General features: G+C 51.1%; 2 protein-coding genes across 2 annotated transcripts; one reads left to right on the forward strand and one right to left on the reverse strand.

Moving 5' to 3' along the window:
- Nucleotides 1–3,273: 3,273 nt before the first annotated feature.
- On the reverse strand, nucleotides 3,274–4,249 carry Apoc3 (apolipoprotein C3). The gene is made up of 3 exons (XM_036193606.1): nucleotides 4,192–4,249; nucleotides 3,946–4,069; nucleotides 3,274–3,394 (listed from the first exon to the last, which is right to left on the reverse strand). The coding sequence occupies exons 1-3, from the start codon at nucleotides 4,244–4,246 to the stop codon at nucleotides 3,274–3,276; spliced, it is 300 nt and encodes a 99-aa protein (XP_036049499.1). The 5' UTR covers nucleotides 4,247–4,249.
- Nucleotides 4,250–10,572: 6,323 nt separating this feature from the next.
- Apoa4 (apolipoprotein A4) lies at nucleotides 10,573–12,727 on the forward strand. The gene is made up of 3 exons (XM_036191945.1): nucleotides 10,573–10,621; nucleotides 10,893–11,019; nucleotides 11,728–12,727. Exons 1-3 carry the CDS (start codon nucleotides 10,573–10,575, stop codon nucleotides 12,725–12,727), a joined length of 1,176 nt encoding a protein of 391 aa, XP_036047838.1.
- The last annotated feature ends 3,445 nt before the right edge of the window (nucleotides 12,728–16,172 follow it).

Raw genomic sequence — 16,172 nt, forward strand, 5'->3', positions numbered from 1 at the left:
GGCGCCTACCTCTGCTCCCTACCCCTACATTGGTTTTCTTAGAATAAACCTTTCCAAAGTGGGATGGCTTCTTTCTTTGGGAGACACAGGGAGAGAGCTTAAGGGACATTCAGGGACGTGGGACATGGTGCTGCAGTGGGGTTCTTTCATACAGGACTCCTCAGCGCTCGAAGCTCACTCAAGCTGGGCTCATGGCCGGTTAAGAGTATGAGACAGGGCTGGAGAGATGGCTCAGAGGTTAAGAGCACTGGCTGTTCTTCCAGAGGACCTGAGTTCAATTCCCAGCACCCACATGGTGGCTCACACCATCTATAATGAGATCTGATGCCCTCTTCTGGTGTGCAGGCATACATGCAGGCAGAACACTGTATCCATATAATAAATAAACAGATACTGAAAGTGTGAGTGTGAGACAGAATCCCTGTCCTAAAAAGGCTGGGAGGAAAATAGAGGACCGGGCAAAGTAACAGGGAACCCCTTGAAAAGTGCCCTACAGAGGCTCAAACTACTAGTGTTAAAGCCTAGATTGAGAGTGGTTTCCTGTGCCGGAAGTAGTGTTTCCAGGTGGGATCCCCCTGGGCAAAGGATGCAAGCATCTTCCACTCCCTAGATCCAGGATCTCTCAAGGAGTCAGAGACTTGAATAATTGGGCAAATGCAAATAAAATGCCTGGAGCTTAACCCTCTCTCAGCCCCTCAGCAAACACTTCTCTTTTTCAATCATCTCCTCATCCTGAAACTGGCCTGCTGTGAAAGGCAGCTGTCCCAGTGGCTGCAACCACTCAACCTGCCAGTTGGGCAAAAATCACTTCATGATGCTGATCCCCACAATTATTAGCGAGGCCTTCATATCCATCTCCAAATCTCGAATGGCGACCTTTAATTCTGTGTCAGCTGGGGAAGCTGAGGTTAAGTCACTGAAGGAAAGGTGGGACAGGATGTGTGGTGGCGCATGCCTTTAGTCCCTGCACTCCAGGGGCAGAGCCAGGCAGATCTCTGCAACTTCAAGGCCAGTCTGGTCTACAGAGCCAGGACAGCCAGAACAACACAGAGAAACCCTGTCTGGAAAAACAAAACAAACTATTACATTGGGCTGGTAAGGTGGATCATCAGGTGGAGGCAATTGCTACCAAACCTGAGGACCTGAATTCAGTACTTGAGAGTCATTCCCTAACACATACCACAGAGAGAGAGAGAGAGAGAGAGAGAGAGAGAGAGAGAGAGAGAGAGAGAAGTGTAATTTAAAATTTTAGTACATTTATTTAATACGTATGGGTTTTCATGTACCAAAGAACACGTGTGAAGGTGACAGGACAACTTGTAGGCCTCAGTTCTCTACCATGTGGGTCCCAAAGACCAAACTCAGGCCACCAGGTAGCAAATGCCTCTACCACCTAAGCCATCTTGCCAGTCCTTATTTATTTACTTATTTATTCGTTTTATTTTGAGACAGTGTCTCTGATAGCACAGACTGACCTCAAACTCATTCTGCAGCCAACAAGCTTTAACTTCTCATCTTCCTACCTTCATCTCCCAAGTGCCAGGGTTACAGGGATGCACCACCACACCACGTGTATTCAGTGCTGGGGCTCAAACCCAGGGCTTTGTGCATGCCAGGCAAGTATTGTACCAACTGAGCTGCATAGCAAGCCTAGGTTGTTCATTATTTAGACTAGCTTGCCGTGGGCACACACAATTACTTTTTAAAAAAATTTTTAAGTGTAACCGAGCATGCAGGTGAGGATGCATGCACATTCTTACACCAACAACCTTTCTCTCACTCAGCTGGCTCCTCTTCGTGCTCATGTTAGTATGCAGGTAGTCTTCACACATCTGGAGAGTCTTTCTCCCTCCCCACAAGGCTCCTTTGCTCCCCGTGCATCTTCCTGAGACCCTGGATAAAGGAGTGGCCTTTGGAATCACACAGAGCTACTACAAGGATCAAGGCAGATTTGGGTGGGAAGGTTTCCAGGTGCAGGCACTGAGGCTGCCAGCTCTGGGTGGTCAGGAAAGGAAGCCCCTTTGGATTTCCAGACAGCACACAGTTCGGTCAGCTGATTGCACCAATGCTGTCCAGAAAGGAGCCTCCCACACCTGGCAGAGGCTTTTCCCATGACAACAAAGTGGAAAACAGACAGCTGGCCCTGCGGTGTGCTCGCTCTTGACCAGGGCAATGGCTGACACCTCTCTGAACGTTGATGTTTTATTATAGAGTGTGGGAGACCTGCTCTGTGACCCTGGATCTCTCTGAAGTGAGTGCTTTTGGGTGGAGGGAACATAGTAAACAACTGTGTTGAGATTCTGAGAACACTGGGTCTCCATTCCAGTCTTAAGAGGTCAGCCAGTTTAGCTATCACAATGAGGTCTGTTTACCAGGCACCTGGGCTGTGCAGTTGCTGGACCACATGTTTGTTTGGGTTTTTTTTGTTTTTTTGTTTGTTTGTTTGTTTCAAGACAGGGTTTCTCCATGCAGCTTTGGAGCCTGTTCTGGGAACTCGATCTGTAGACCAGGCTGGCCTTGAATTTACAGAGATCTGCCTGTCTCTGCTTCCCGAGTGCTGGGATTAAAGGCGTGCACCACCACAGCCTGTGGTGCCACATGCTTTTGGACACTACCATTTCATGTTCACAGCAAATCTTCTGTGGAGGGGCAGATCGTACCCACTTTATACATAAGAAATGGAGGCAGCTATGATGCAGTGGGGTCAAGACTTAGCCAACCAGCCTCCCATCTCACCTCCTTCCTTTCAGTGTGTGTAAAGGGACCAGACATCCTGGACCATGCAAACCAACTGCACAGGTTTTGTGATCACATCTGACCTCAAAACTGAAGGCAAAATAAAAGTGCTAGCTGGATAGAATCCACACTCAAGTCACTTGTCTGCATGTTCCGCATGTTCCTATACGTGATAGTTTATCGCAGACTGTAACTGCATGTCTGTCCCCCAATTTGCTCTTTCATAGGAACACATTAAGGCAAGCAGGTAAGCAGAGGCAGACCTACTTACAAAGGAAGAAATGCTCCAGACACAACTAAAGCGTGGACGAGGCACAGCCCCAGGTCCACTCATTCCCACCCAGACGTCACGGTACGCGTGGGATATACCACTCATGATAGCTTCTCATCCAGCTTTATTAGGGACATGCATAGGTGAGGTCTGGGGAGGGGTGAAAACGTGAGAATACTTTCCCTTTCAAGCAAACTTTAGGGGCCACCCAGTGGACGCAGAGGCCAACAGGATGGATGCACAGGCACATTTGGAACATAGAGGTCTCAATGCTCAGTAGCTGGAGTTGGTTGGCTCCCGGGGGTAGATTCCCAGAGGCCGGAGAACTTGTCAGCAAACTTGCTCCAGTAACCTTTCAGGGAGCTGAAGCCACCATCCATCCAGCCCCTGAGGGTTAAAGCAACATGAGGCATCCATAGAGATGTGTGTGAAAAGTTCCCCTGCAGGCAGCGAGACCCACAATCGCACCCGGGGCCCCTACGGGCTCTCCAAGCCATCAGCACCACATCACCTACTACCACCCCAGAATTGCCTGCAGCTACCTCCCAGGGCAGAAGAGGTGGCTAAGGTGAGTTAGACATCCCCCACTATGGATCTAACTCAGACTGGGCCCAGGGCAGAGCCCCGAAACCCGGGCTGAAACTAGAGCCCGCAGGCCTCCCCAAGCAAGCCTCCGGCCCATGCTTGGAGAAGATTTGCAACAGGGACTGTGTGCACCTCAGGCCACCCCGAGAAGTGAAGGAGACAGAAGAAGGTTGCTCGCTCTGCTTCTCTTCTCTGCCCCAGTACCCAGCAAAGGCCCCATGAGAGAGCCGAGGCTCCCACAGGCCCAGGTCCTGGGGAACCCGGGGGAGCCACAGTCTCTGTGTGGGAGTCTCAGGCCCAGGGTAGGGGTGAGGGGAGAGGGAGCAGGAAAAGAAGAAGGCCAGTGGGCATACCTGGCCTGCACAGCCATCTCAGACTTCTGCACACTGGTTAGTGCATCCTGAACCTTCTTGGCGGCCTGTTCCATATAGCCCTGCACAGAGCCCAGCAGCAACGACCCCTCTCCCTCATTAGCTCCTGCAAAAGAGCAGAGTGGAGCTGTGCCAGCCCTCAGCTCCTACCCAGCCACCACTTATCAGGACAGGGTCCCCAGACCAGCTCCCACAGAAACCCCAGCCCCATCCCTCCACAAAACTCACGAGCAGATGCCAAGAGTGCCAAGAGGGCCACAATGAGGAGCGTCCGGGGCTGCATGGCACCTACACACCATCAGGAAGTTGTCTTGTGAGGGGCTACTGTGGGAGGATCTGCCATAACCAGGCCCTTTCCTGGAGAATGCCGTGGGCCCTGGGATGAATCCCAAGCCTCTCTCCTACTGATACCAGCTCTCGGACAGGGAACTATAGGAGATCCAGGTCCCAGGGTAGAGTGGAAGGCAGGGTGTGGAAACCCTCAACAGAATGGAACATCTACCCATTCTCTGCCGTGGTGTGCTCGGTGACATCAGGTTTCTGTCCCTCTCTAGACCTCAGTGTGTCTGTCTGGAGCAGGCATGGATATCAAAGGCTCCCTCTCAGTAGCTCTGCATGCTGAGCAAGAGACAGCATGACCCATTGCAGTCAGCTCTGCTACTACCCAGTGCAGAGCTTTAGGCCTAGTGGCCCCCCCTTCCTCAGCTTCTTTAGCTCTCCCCCAACCACCAGGAACCCAAAGGTGGCAGCCACTCATGGATTCTGTAGGCTAGTTGGCTGGGTGGCTCTCTGTCCCCTCCCTCCCTCCTTTCCTGTACTCCCCAGGGACATTACCTGGAGTAGCTAGCTGCTTCTAGGAATAAACTGAGCAGGCAAGCAGGAGGGCCCTGACCTGTTTTATATTGGCCCCAGGAATGGGACAGCAGGCACAGAAGGCCCAGTGAGCTGGCCAAAGGTCACCTGCTGAATAGTTCAGACCAGAACCTGAGGTAGGGAGGCTGTGCAGCCAGCTGCCAGAGGAATTGAGAAATCCCGCCAAGACTGCCCATGCTATTCACCTCCACCTCTGCGACCTATTATGCGATGGATTTACTTAAAATGTGTTCTCCTTTCCTAAATAATATAAACAGAAGCAGTGGCTGTGGGATTGCGCACTGGACTGGCTTCCCTCGATGAGGCTGGTGAGATGGAGAAAGGCTCAGGGGACAAGCCTCAGATCCACTTTAGCCCTTCGCACTGACTTCCCAGACCCGTGTCTCCCACAAAGCCCAGGCAATAGCCTGGAACCAGTGACAGGCTTCTTCATAGAAGCCACTTGAAAGCCTCATGACCGAACGAAATGGGGAATCTGGTGCAGTGGCAGAACTGGGGTGAGAGGCAGTGGAGCATAGGTCACATGGCTCCCCTAGACCTCCACCTCAGGCCTCCACCCCCCGATGTGTTCCCTGCAGTCTCCTCTGTTGTACCTGGGCAGGGGTTGGAGAGAGAAGGACAAAGATCAGGCTAAGCCCAAGGCCTTTGCCCCTCCCTCCTCCATGTACCTCATCTTGCCCTCTGGACCCATTGATAGCATCCTGAGATGGGAGCAGGGTTATGGCTGGATGATATCTGACCCTTACACAACCCCTGGCTATGAGTATCTGGGAGCCCCAAGGTATGGAAAGGCCATTCACAAAGAAAGTGAAGGAGGTGCTGTAGGGCACACAGCTTCCCAGGAGGGAGCTCAGACTTCTTGAAACTACAATGTCCCCTGAACTAGTACTGAGAGCCACAGCCCAGATAGACAGCCTTGGAGGACATTGTCTTTTGAATGTGAAGACTTTGGAGCCAAGAAATCCTAGGTTTAAGTGATACCTTTGGGACTGGGGAAAGAGGCCAGCTGGTCAAAATGCTTATCTTGCAAGCATGAAGACCTTAGTTCAACTGCCAATACCCATGTAAAACATTGGTGTTCACTGTAATCTCAACACTGGGGGCAGGGAGATGGGTGGGAGACAGGTCGCCAGCTACCTGGAGCTGATGTCCAGCCAGCCTAGCCTCTCCAGTGAGCCCCAGACACCACTGAGAGATCCTGTCTCATAAAGCAAGGGAAACAGCTCTTGAAGAATGCCTGAGGCTGACATCTGGCTTCCACAGGTGTGCATATCACATGTGCACATGCACCTGCATACACACAAACAAATATGTAACTGATGCCTTTGACACTGACTCATAGAGTCTGTGCTCAGGAATGTAACAGCTCAGAGCCTCTGTTTACCCTGTTAATGGGGACAGAATACTGGTTTCCCAGAGCATGGAGAAACAGAGCAACTGGCTCAGGGAAGGAGGACTGACTCACAATCTCCCTACCTCCTAAATACCGACAGCCCAGCCAGAGACCAGAAGAGGAATCCACGCACAAATAGGGCTTTAGCAGGCAGCGTCCTCTCAAGCATGGCCTGAGAAAGGAGCCTGGCTTGGCCCTCTGAATTCTTAATCCTTATCTTTGCCTGAGACTTGAAACTCGTCTATCAGAAATTCGCTCTTTTGACGGAAGACTGTTTTCTGGGGTGGCTGGGATAGTGTTTGCTTTCGAGTCCAACACTCTGAAAACAGCTAAGGCAGATCATGTGCTGGGATCTACCTGGACTACTTAATGTGACCCTGTCTCAAAACAAAACAAAAAATAGTTTGTTTTCTGTTAAAATATAAGTTGCCCAAATCCCGTGACTTAGACATTGCTAACTTCATTTTATGGCTAAAAACCAAAGGCCCAGTCAGGTAGAGAGGCCTACTCAGTACATACCACCCAGCAGTGGAAAAGCTGGGTCCCAGCACCTCAGCTGGTCCTCGGCAGCCATTTGTACCTAAGCGTCCTCTGAGAAACACCCTTGGTGGCAGCCGAGAGTGAAGGGAGTTGATGAGAGGTACCAGGATTGGGCACTGTGTGTAGTGCCCACAGCTGCTCTGCCCTTTCCTCTTCTTGTTTCTTGCCCTGAAGCAAAGGGCACAATGGGAATCAGAGCCCAACCTGGGGTGTGGTACCAGGTCCTTGGCCCAGCTGTGACAGGCAGACAGGCTGAGGGTATGGAAGCCTGCCAGTATCCCTGTATGGAACATGGCCATTGAATCAAGGAAAGTCAGAAAGTGCTGATACAGAGCCCCAGATACTGTGATACTGAGCTGCTCAGGGAACTTAGCTGTGTGGACCCTAAGCCAGCCTGCAGGGGATCTTGGGACCTGGAGCCTGGGACTTAGCCCCTTCCAAAGTACTTGTGCCCTCTCAGCCATCTGGCTTTGGCCTTAGGAGGCCTCTTGGTGGCTTTCTGGCCTAGAGTCCTCTTGGAAGAGGACTGTTCTTGCCTTACAGACTCAGGCCCAGAGAGGATCCAGAAGTGGGTGGGTATCTTAATTTTTTTCCTGTTGCTATAATACAATATCCTGGCAAAAACAAACTGAGGGGGCCTGGGTGATGGTGGCACACATCTTTAATCTCAGCACTCAGGAGGCAGAGGCAGGCAGATCTCTGTGAGTTTGAGGCCAGTGTGGTCTACAGAGAGAGTTCCAGGACAGGCTTCAAAGCTAAACAGAGAAACCCTGTCTTGAAAAACAAACAAACAAACTGAGGGTTTATCCTGGCCCACCAGTGGGGAAGCTTTGGTGGCAAGAGTTTGAAGCAGCTGGTCACATCATTTACAGCCAAGAGCCATGGCATACTAGCTCTCACATCAGCTTGGCTTGCTGTCTCCACTCTGTATCGTCTAGGATCCTTCACCCAATGACCCCTCTCTCAGGTGATTCAAGGTTCTGTCGAATTGACAGTTAAAATTAAGCATCACAGTGGAAAGTCTTGAAGGCTTGGGCTGAGGATGGCCCTCGGGAGTATCTGCCGGTCATCTTTTGTTTGGCTAAGAGCAGGTGGAGTCCATGGCTCTGCTCTGATCCTGTATGGACAGATATAAAGGGTAGCTATAGATGGTGTATAGCTGTCAGCCTCACTGGCCATGAGCTCTGGGTGAACACAGGCAAGGAGATTGAGGGTTGGAGATGTGAGTGCCAACACCACTTGACCCTCTGTGCCCGATGCCCCGATTGTCACAGCCCGCTATAAGGCGGGTCTCTTCTTTTCACCAATAGCTGAGACATAGGGTTCTCACTTTGCCATGCCCCCTATTCAAATTACTTGCAGATGCATATGGCCTAGTCTTGGAGAAATCAATATAGTCATTTATGCCTTCCAGGAGGCAGTACACCCTCCGTGCTGGGGCTGGTGCATACATGAATGCTGGGCACACATGTATACATGTGGTGTCCCAGTCTCTTAGCTCAGAGCCAAGTTGTGTCCATGGACAACTCAGATATCTATGTATATCTGTCAATCAATCATTGGCAGCCACTCTTGAACAAGCTTAGGTAACACAGATCTTCTCAGAGAGTGTACAAAGGGGCATCTACCTCTGGACCTGTCCCACGCTGGTAGCACCTGGTACTCAGAATGCAGGTCCAGGAGGTGGAGCTGCAGCTGAGGTATCCCGTGTGACTCATCCCCCATCAGTTCTGACCTTTGGGCCCAGCACAGGCTGGACCAGGCCTGATTTGGCAAAGCAAGATGGGGACCAATGAGTCAAGGGCACAGAGAGATAAGCCTTTTAGAGGCAAAACATGGCTAATATTCAATGAGCACCTACTGTGTGCCAGATTATCTCACAGAATCTCCACAACAGACCCAGAAGGGTCATGAGACTCCTCCAAGGCCACAGGCTCCATGCTATGTGGAATTCAGATGTAAACCCAGGGAATCAGACTCCAGAGCCTGAACTCAGAAAACACTGAGAGGTCAATAAGATGACTCAGTGGGTTAGTCACCAAGCCTGATGACATCAGTTCGATTCCCTGGAACCCACCTGGTAGAAGGGGAGAACCAGCTTCCTCAAGTTGTCCTCTGACCTCCAAACAGGTCTTGTGGTGCATATATGCCCACCCCCACCAAATATTAGTAAATTAAAAAATTTTAAAAAAGCCTCACTGCCAGGCGGTGGTGGCGCGCCTTTAATCCCAACACTCGGGAGGCAGAGCGAGGTGGATCTCTGTGAGTTCAAGGCCAGCCTGGGCTATAGAGTGAGTCCCAGGAAAGGTGCAAAGCTACACAGAGAAACCCTGTCTCAAAAAAAAAAAAAAAAAAAAAAGCCTCACCAAGCATTAAGCATGGCTGCTCCAGGAAGGAGCTCCATCCTGGCCACTTGCGGATGCCAAGTGGGGAGCATTGCAGTACAGTGGGGACCCAGCAGGAGAGGGCAGGTATTTAGCTGTCTTCGGGAGACAAGCCAATCTGGATACATAAAAAAAAAAAAAAAAAAAAAAAAAAAAAAAGGATGGCAACACCTAAATCAGACTTGGCACAGTTGTGGTCAATTCTGATGGCTCTGGGTTCACAAAATGTCTTACGGATGGCAGCCAATGGGATAATAGGATGGGTGTCATCATGCAGTCCCTGGTGTGGTCCACGGAGGCCCCACACTGACCGCAGTCTGGCACCTTTCCTGAGGATGGCTTCTGCAACTCTATGTGTGGACACACTCGGAGTTTCAGTGGGAGAACACAAAACTCACTTCCCACAGCACGGTGTGTCACCTTCTGTCTGAGAGAGGGTGGCCATTCTGCATGGCTCTTGAGTGTGCCTGGAGATAGTGGGACCGCAATCAAGCTTCAGTCAGCCTCAGTCTCTCAAGGTTGCCTCCAGTCCTCTTGGTGACCCTCTGAGAAAAAGGGTGGTTCTCCTCCCTCTGCCATTCTGTTCTCTCCCATCTTCCGAGCTCTGATCTACACACGAAATCACTGCCGTTTTTCCAGCACTTACTCTGGGCTAAGCCCCCTGCCCATTTCCTGGGGACTGTATAATGTAATGTCTACATTGTCCAAAGGAGAAACTGAGGCCTGGGACTTCAGATAGCTAGACTGAGGTGACTCAGCTTGACAGTGATGAGACATAACGCACACTTAGGAGTAACCCCTTCAATCCCAGGTTCTGATCCTTCTCTGCCCAAGGGTTCTCACGGACACCTAAGTCACAGCTCACTGCCTATTGCAGCCCTGAATGGGCCTGGTGCGTGACCATAGCTGATGATCTGAGACAGTTTGGGTTGCTGAGGGCTGTCAGAGAGAGGGCTGTCTCACTGGGGTAGAAATAGGAGACCTGGACCTTGTTCCCCAAGCCTGCCACAGACCCAGCACTGCCAGCACTGCCAACAGGGCCCCTGGGGCCTCAGTCCTGTTCAGGGATTCCCCTTGACTCCCAGGCTGGTTCCTCCTGAAGCTCTGGGCTACCCTTTCCAGCCTCCTGTACAGGGTGGGGCCGGCCCAACAAGGCTGCTTTCCCCCTGCTGCCTGTGTGCCGCCAGCTTCCACGTTGTCTTAAGGTCACTAAAGTCCAAGAGGCCTCCTGGGAGTGTGTCACCTTCCAACGTGGAGTCACACTGGGAAGGAGGCGGGGAGAGAGAGCTGCAGGGGCTTTAAAAGTGGGGCTGGCTTTGTCTGCAGTCAGTTCCAGAGCGACACAGGTGAACTATTTCTTCTCACTCAAGGAAGCATCTAGTGTAGCTGAGACTGTCCCAGCCCAGTGAGGAGCCCAGGATGTTCCTGAAGGCTGTGGTGCTGTCCCTGGCCCTGGTGGCTATCACTGGTAAGTAGACCCAGCTCTCCAACTGCTGCTGCATAGGAGGGGCAGCATGGAAAGCCAGCTCTTGAACTAGTGGACAGCTGAGGATGACCTTGGGTTTGCTCAGCAGCTCATAGGAGAACAGGCTCTCGTTGGCACCGACACTTCCTGGGATATCCCAGAGATGGAGAAATGGGTTGGGTTACCCCAACTCCAGGATCATCCAGCTTAGAGCTGAGGCAGAGGGTCCAGGAGAGAGATGCATGCTCATGACTTGCTTGCCACTCTTGCCCAGGCACCCGGGCTGAGGTCAATGCGGACCAGGTGGCCACTGTGATGTGGGACTACTTCACTCAGCTAAGCAACAACGCCAAAGAGGCTGTGGAACAACTCCAGAAGTCAGACATTACCCAGCAGCTCAAGTAAGTGGGCTCAGTCTGCAAAGCTAGTCTTTCCTGAAGGCCAAAGCTGACTTTAGAGATGGGACACCAGCACTTGGGATCCTTCCTTCCTCACTAGGGGAGTCTGTCCTCTCTGAACCTAAATTCTCCTTGTAAACAGGAAAGTTGGACCCAGGGATCAATCCTTATAGTGACTTCCTATTTTTGTGTGCTAGAGTTTGGTAAACAGCCAAATCCCATTGCAAGCTCGTGGTAGAATGAGAAAGAAGACATGTCCTTTGAGATAGGATTTCCAGGACTCAGGTGCCTGTTCAAACAGAGCAAGTGAGGTTGAGGTGTTTGGGAATCCTCCGAACACATACAAGGACATCAGATCCTGCACCACTGGAAGACATACAATTGCACAATGTGACCCTGGGCTGGGGGGTGGGGGGTGGGCAGGAGTTAAAGTCCAGTCCTATTCTTTACCCACAAGGAAAGGAGTCACATGATGGGTAGATAAAAATGCTGAGGCTCAGCAGAAGCCTTGCAGATACAAATCTAAAGTAGCACTAATCCTAATAGATTTCCTGAAAGCATGACCCACCCCAGGGAGGGCCACAGGGACAACATGGAGGTCTCACTTTCCATGGACACACTCCTGACCTAGGCAGGTGCATAAAGCTGAGTGTGCTGCCAATGTATCTCATGCCAAGTGTAACAGGGCTTCTCCCCACCCTTTCCCTGAAGTACCCTCTTCCAGGACAAACTTGGGAACATGAACACATATGCAGATGACCTGCAGCAGAAGCTGGTGCCCTTTGCCGTAGAGCTGAATGAGCGCCTGGTCAAGGACACAGAAAAGGTAAAGGAGGAGTTTCGAAAGGAGCTAGAGGACCTACGTGCCCGCTTGATGCCCCATGCCAACACCGTGGGCCAGACAATCGGGGAGAACGTGCAGAAGTTGCAGGAGAACCTGAGACCCTATACTGAGGGGCTGAAAACCCAGGTCAGCACTCAGGCACAGGAGCTGAAGCACCAACTGACCCCCTACATGCAGCGTGTGCAGACCACACTGCAGGAGAATGTGGACAACCTGCAGGCCTCAATGATGCCCTTAGCCAACGAGTTCAAGGAGAATTTTGACCGGAATGTGGAAGCGCTCAAGGGTCACCTAACCCCCCGTGCCAGTGAGCTGAAGGCCACAATCGACAAGCACCTGGAAGAGCTGCGCAGCAGCCTGGCCCCGCTTGCCGAGGGCATGCAGGAGAAACTCAACCACCAGCTGGAGGGCCTGGCCTTCCAGATGAAGAAGAACGCCGAGGAGCTTCAGACCAAGGTCTCCGCCAACGTCAACCAGCTGCAGAAGACACTGGCACCACTGGTGGAAGATGTGCAGAGCAAGCTGAAGGGCAACACCGAGGGGGTGCAGAAGTCGCTGGAAGACCTGAACAGACAGCTGGACCAGCAAGTGGAGGAGTTCCGGCGCACCATGGAGCCCTTGGGGGAGATGTTCAACAAGGCTCTGGTCCAGCAGATGGAGCAGTTCAGGCAGCAGTTGGGTTCCGGTTCGGGGGACGTGCAAGGCCATTTGAGCTTCCTGGAGAAGAACCTGAGGGAAAAGGTCAGCTCCTTTATGGGCACCCTGGGGAAGAAGGAAAGCCCAGACCAGCCCCTGGCCCTCCCCGTTCCGGAGCAGGTCCCGGAGCAGGTCCCGGAGCAGACACAGCCCAACCCCCAGGAGAGCTGAGCTGTCCCTGGTGCCCTCGACCCATTACAGCAGCAGACACCTGCCCTGCCCCACCACCTGTCTGTCAATCTGTCCCTAAGCACTCCTTGTACCAATTTGAGGACACATGTCCTGCAAGAGATGATGCCTCATCTCGCTACTCAATAAAGCTACTGAGAAATTAGCCCCATGGGGTTGCCATGTGATTCCTTGGGGGCTGGCCTGAGGTGGGGAGAACAATGCTAGGCAAAACTGAGCAGCATCTGGTGCAGACTGGATGACATGGGGGAGGGGAGAAGGGGGGGCATGCACCTTCACTTACACCCATTTAACCACCAAGCAGTTAGCAAATGCCCTCAAGGTTTCCGTCAAGGTTCTGAGCACCAGACAAATCCAAACAGCTTTTGCGGCATTGTGTGCCCAGAGACTGGGTTTCATGTTGACAGGGACACACCTGGAGGACAGCAAGACAGTCCCTGCCTTTGAAGAGTTCACCACACATCGAGTCCCTTCTTGTCCATGCTTGTCTTTGAACTTAATATTATAAAAGCAAGCCACCCTACTCTATCCCACTGCAAAGCATTTCTTCTTGCTTGGGAAGTTCCTCCACCTGGTAGCTAAACCAGTTGACTCCAGAGCAGCGTAACAGACACCACAGGATGTGAATGAGTCTGGAACAGATGCTGGAGCTTGCAGGGATTCCCTGGCACGCTCTGCTCAGGAGCCTCCTGATGGATGGCCTGCCTGTCTGTGACAGAGCTTGAGGATGCTGGCCTAAGAGATGGAGAGCTCAGAGGACCCCAGCAGTTTCATGGGCACAACCAGCCATGGGCTGCTGCAGTCTCTGGCACAAATTCTCCCCTGCCCTTGGAGACCCCAGGAGGGAGTCTCAGAGTAGAGCTAGTCCAGGGCTTCCTCTCCAAGTATTTCACATGCTGGACATAGCCTCTCACCCAGATTTGCGCACCCCTTCTCCTCAGAATGGGGAAAGTCCACCTGGGATGTTCTGGAATGAACTGGAACATGCTGTGGGTAGCCCCAGCTGCCTTTACCTCCTCATCCCTCCAAGACTTCTTCAGTGTGCCATAAACCCAGGCCTGGGTTTGAATCCTGGCTTCCCAGGTGCCTGCTGGGTAATTTGGAGACAGGTAACAAAATCTTTTTTTGGAAAGGGAAAATGAAGACACTTGAGCCAGAGCTGCTCAGAAAGTCTGATGGTGCTCCGGGCCAGGCCCTTAATACCCAACGAGTGCTCTATGCTGTGCTGCCCCAGTGTCGTGGACACTCAGGAAATGTCCTGCTCACCTCTGCAGCCTCCAGATCCAGGCCACCAAACCCAGGCAAGGGCAGGCCCTTCACAGCTACTTCCACCTATGATCACTAGCAGACAAGACACAGGTGAACACATTCAGCCAAGATAACCGGCACCAGGAGGCTTGCTCACCGGCTATGAGAGTCTTTCTCAGAGCATGAAGGTGCTAATAGGAGCCAGAACAAAAGGCTAGTTGGTTTTCTAAACTGGTGTGGAAACTTCTGATCTCCCTTGTAGGAAGATGGGCTCTGCCTCTCAAAACCCCTGAGTCTTCCAGACCCTGTTCATACTACCAATTCTGAGTGGGACCCCTGAGTTTCTTCCTTTTGTCTCCAGGACTGTCCCACACACTCACAGGGTCCTACCATAGTTCTAGTTTCCCTGAATGAAATACACTTGCTTACTTTATCCTGAGCCAGATGTCACTCCTGGCCTTCAGTCTCTTGGGTCCCTGACCTGGCATATGCTTCCTGGTCACAGCATTGCTTCTTCTGTCCCCTTAAACTCATGGGTTGAAATGAACGCACTGTGTGGTGTGTGTGGTGTGTGTGTGTGTGTGTGTGTGTGTGTGTGTGTGTGGTGTGTGTGTGTGTGTGTGTGTGTGTGTGTGTGAGCATGTGTGCGTGTGTGTGTGTGTGTGTGTGTGTGTGTGTGTGTGTGTGTGTGTGTGTGGTGTGTGTGTGTGTGTGTTTGGGTGGGTGTTTGTAAAGGTCAGGGGATAGCCTCTGGTGTCATTTTCAAGAGCACAATTTGCTTCCTTTGAAATAGGGTCTCTCATTAGCCTGGAGCTCACCAATTAGGGCAGACAGGCTGGACGGTGAGCCCCAGGAACCCGCTTGTCTAGGCCTCCCTGAAGTAAATGTGTTTCATCCATCAATATAATGACGTTAGGCCAAGTCAGGTGGCACACACCTTTAATTCCAGCACCTAGACAACAAAGGCAGGTGGATCTCTGTGAGTTCCAGGCCAGTCTGGTTTACATAGTGAATTCCAGGCCAGGCCAGGACTAAACAGTGAGACCTGTCTCAAACAAAAACAAATAAACAAAAAGACGATGTTGACATTAGGTTGGTTTATTTCACTCCCTGTCATGCAGTTTGGGGTATGGTCTCTCCAGGATTAATCATTTTATTTGGAGTTAGTTTTTTAGTTTTCTGCCCATTGCCGTGAAACCATCACAAATGTTTAAATCCACTGTGACCCCTGGGTCTTTTCAAATGTCCTATAAATAACACACCCACAAAGATTCAGCTGGCTCACAGCTAGAAATGACAATAAAGGACTTTTGCAACTTGCTCCTCAACCGAGTACCAAGCTTCCCTCTCCTCTACCGGTAGGTGGGGCCCCAGAGCCAGGACAAGAGCGAAGAGACTACCTGTGGCTTCCTCAGGTAGAAAAACGGCCCCAGATATTACTGTCAGTGCAAAGAGTCACACAAGCAAATCTGAGAAAATACTGCCATCTTAAAGGAAGTCAGAGAGAAGCAGGAAGCCTGTGGCTTCCACAGACCTACAGTTTCTATCAGGGACTGGGTCCTTCTGAGAATGCTAAACTAGAAAACAATCTTTGCAAAGAGTCAATTTAGGCCTAAAGCTTACATCCTCCTCTTTTAATTTTTAAACTACATTAAATTGTGTGTGTGTGTGGGGGGGATGTGTGTGCAAGTGTGCTTGCACGTGTGCTGTGAATCTCTCCCAAACTTGTCACTGGTCATCTATAAGGAACGTGTGGTTTGAATGTATATGAATGACTTCTCTATACTTTTATTCTTTGATCTGACCCAAAGAAACTCGAACAGATCTCAGTTATTCCCATGAGCTTTAGAAGCCTCAGGTATTAGATGAAATTTAATAACTTTGAAGAATGTAAATAGAATTTTGGGTAGTTAGATTAGATTAGATTAATAGGTTTTTTCCCCCTGGTTTTTAGAAACTTGCAACAAAACAGAATCTGTGTTAATTAAAAAAGAGAGAGAGAGAAATCTGGATAGTGGTGGCGCACACCTTTAATCCCAGCACTCAGGAGGCAGAGGCAGATGGATCTCTATAAGTTCAAGGCCAGCCTGGTCTAGAGAGAGAGTTCTAGGACAGCCAGGGCTACACAGAGAAACCCTGTCTCCAAAAACCAAAAAGAAAAAGAAAAAAGAAAAGCCAG

Source organism: Onychomys torridus, chromosome 7 (assembly GCF_903995425.1).
Source record: "Onychomys torridus chromosome 7, mOncTor1.1, whole genome shotgun sequence".
NCBI classification, from domain to species: Eukaryota; Metazoa; Chordata; class Mammalia; order Rodentia; family Cricetidae; genus Onychomys; species Onychomys torridus.

Bases quoted from the DNA above. Each gene is read 5' to 3' on its own strand.
- Apoc3 (XM_036193606.1), bottom strand. From the start codon at position 4,246: ATGCAGCCCCGGACGCTCCTCATTGTGGCCCTCTTGGCACTCTTGGCA. The intron at 4,070-4,191 runs GTGAGTTTTGTG...GCTCTTTTGCAG, and splicing joins GGCACTCTTGGCATCTGCTC to GAGCTAATGAGGGAGAGGGG. The intron at 3,395-3,945 runs GTATGCCCACTG...TTTAACCCTCAG, and splicing joins GAGATGGCTGTGCAGGCCAG to GGGCTGGATGGATGGTGGCT.
- Apoa4 (XM_036191945.1), top strand. From the start codon at position 10,573: ATGTTCCTGAAGGCTGTGGTGCTGTCCCTGGCCCTGGTGGCTATCACT. The intron at 10,622-10,892 runs GTAAGTAGACCC...ACTCTTGCCCAG, and splicing joins GGCCCTGGTGGCTATCACTG to GCACCCGGGCTGAGGTCAAT. The intron at 11,020-11,727 runs GTAAGTGGGCTC...CTTTCCCTGAAG, and splicing joins GACATTACCCAGCAGCTCAA to TACCCTCTTCCAGGACAAAC.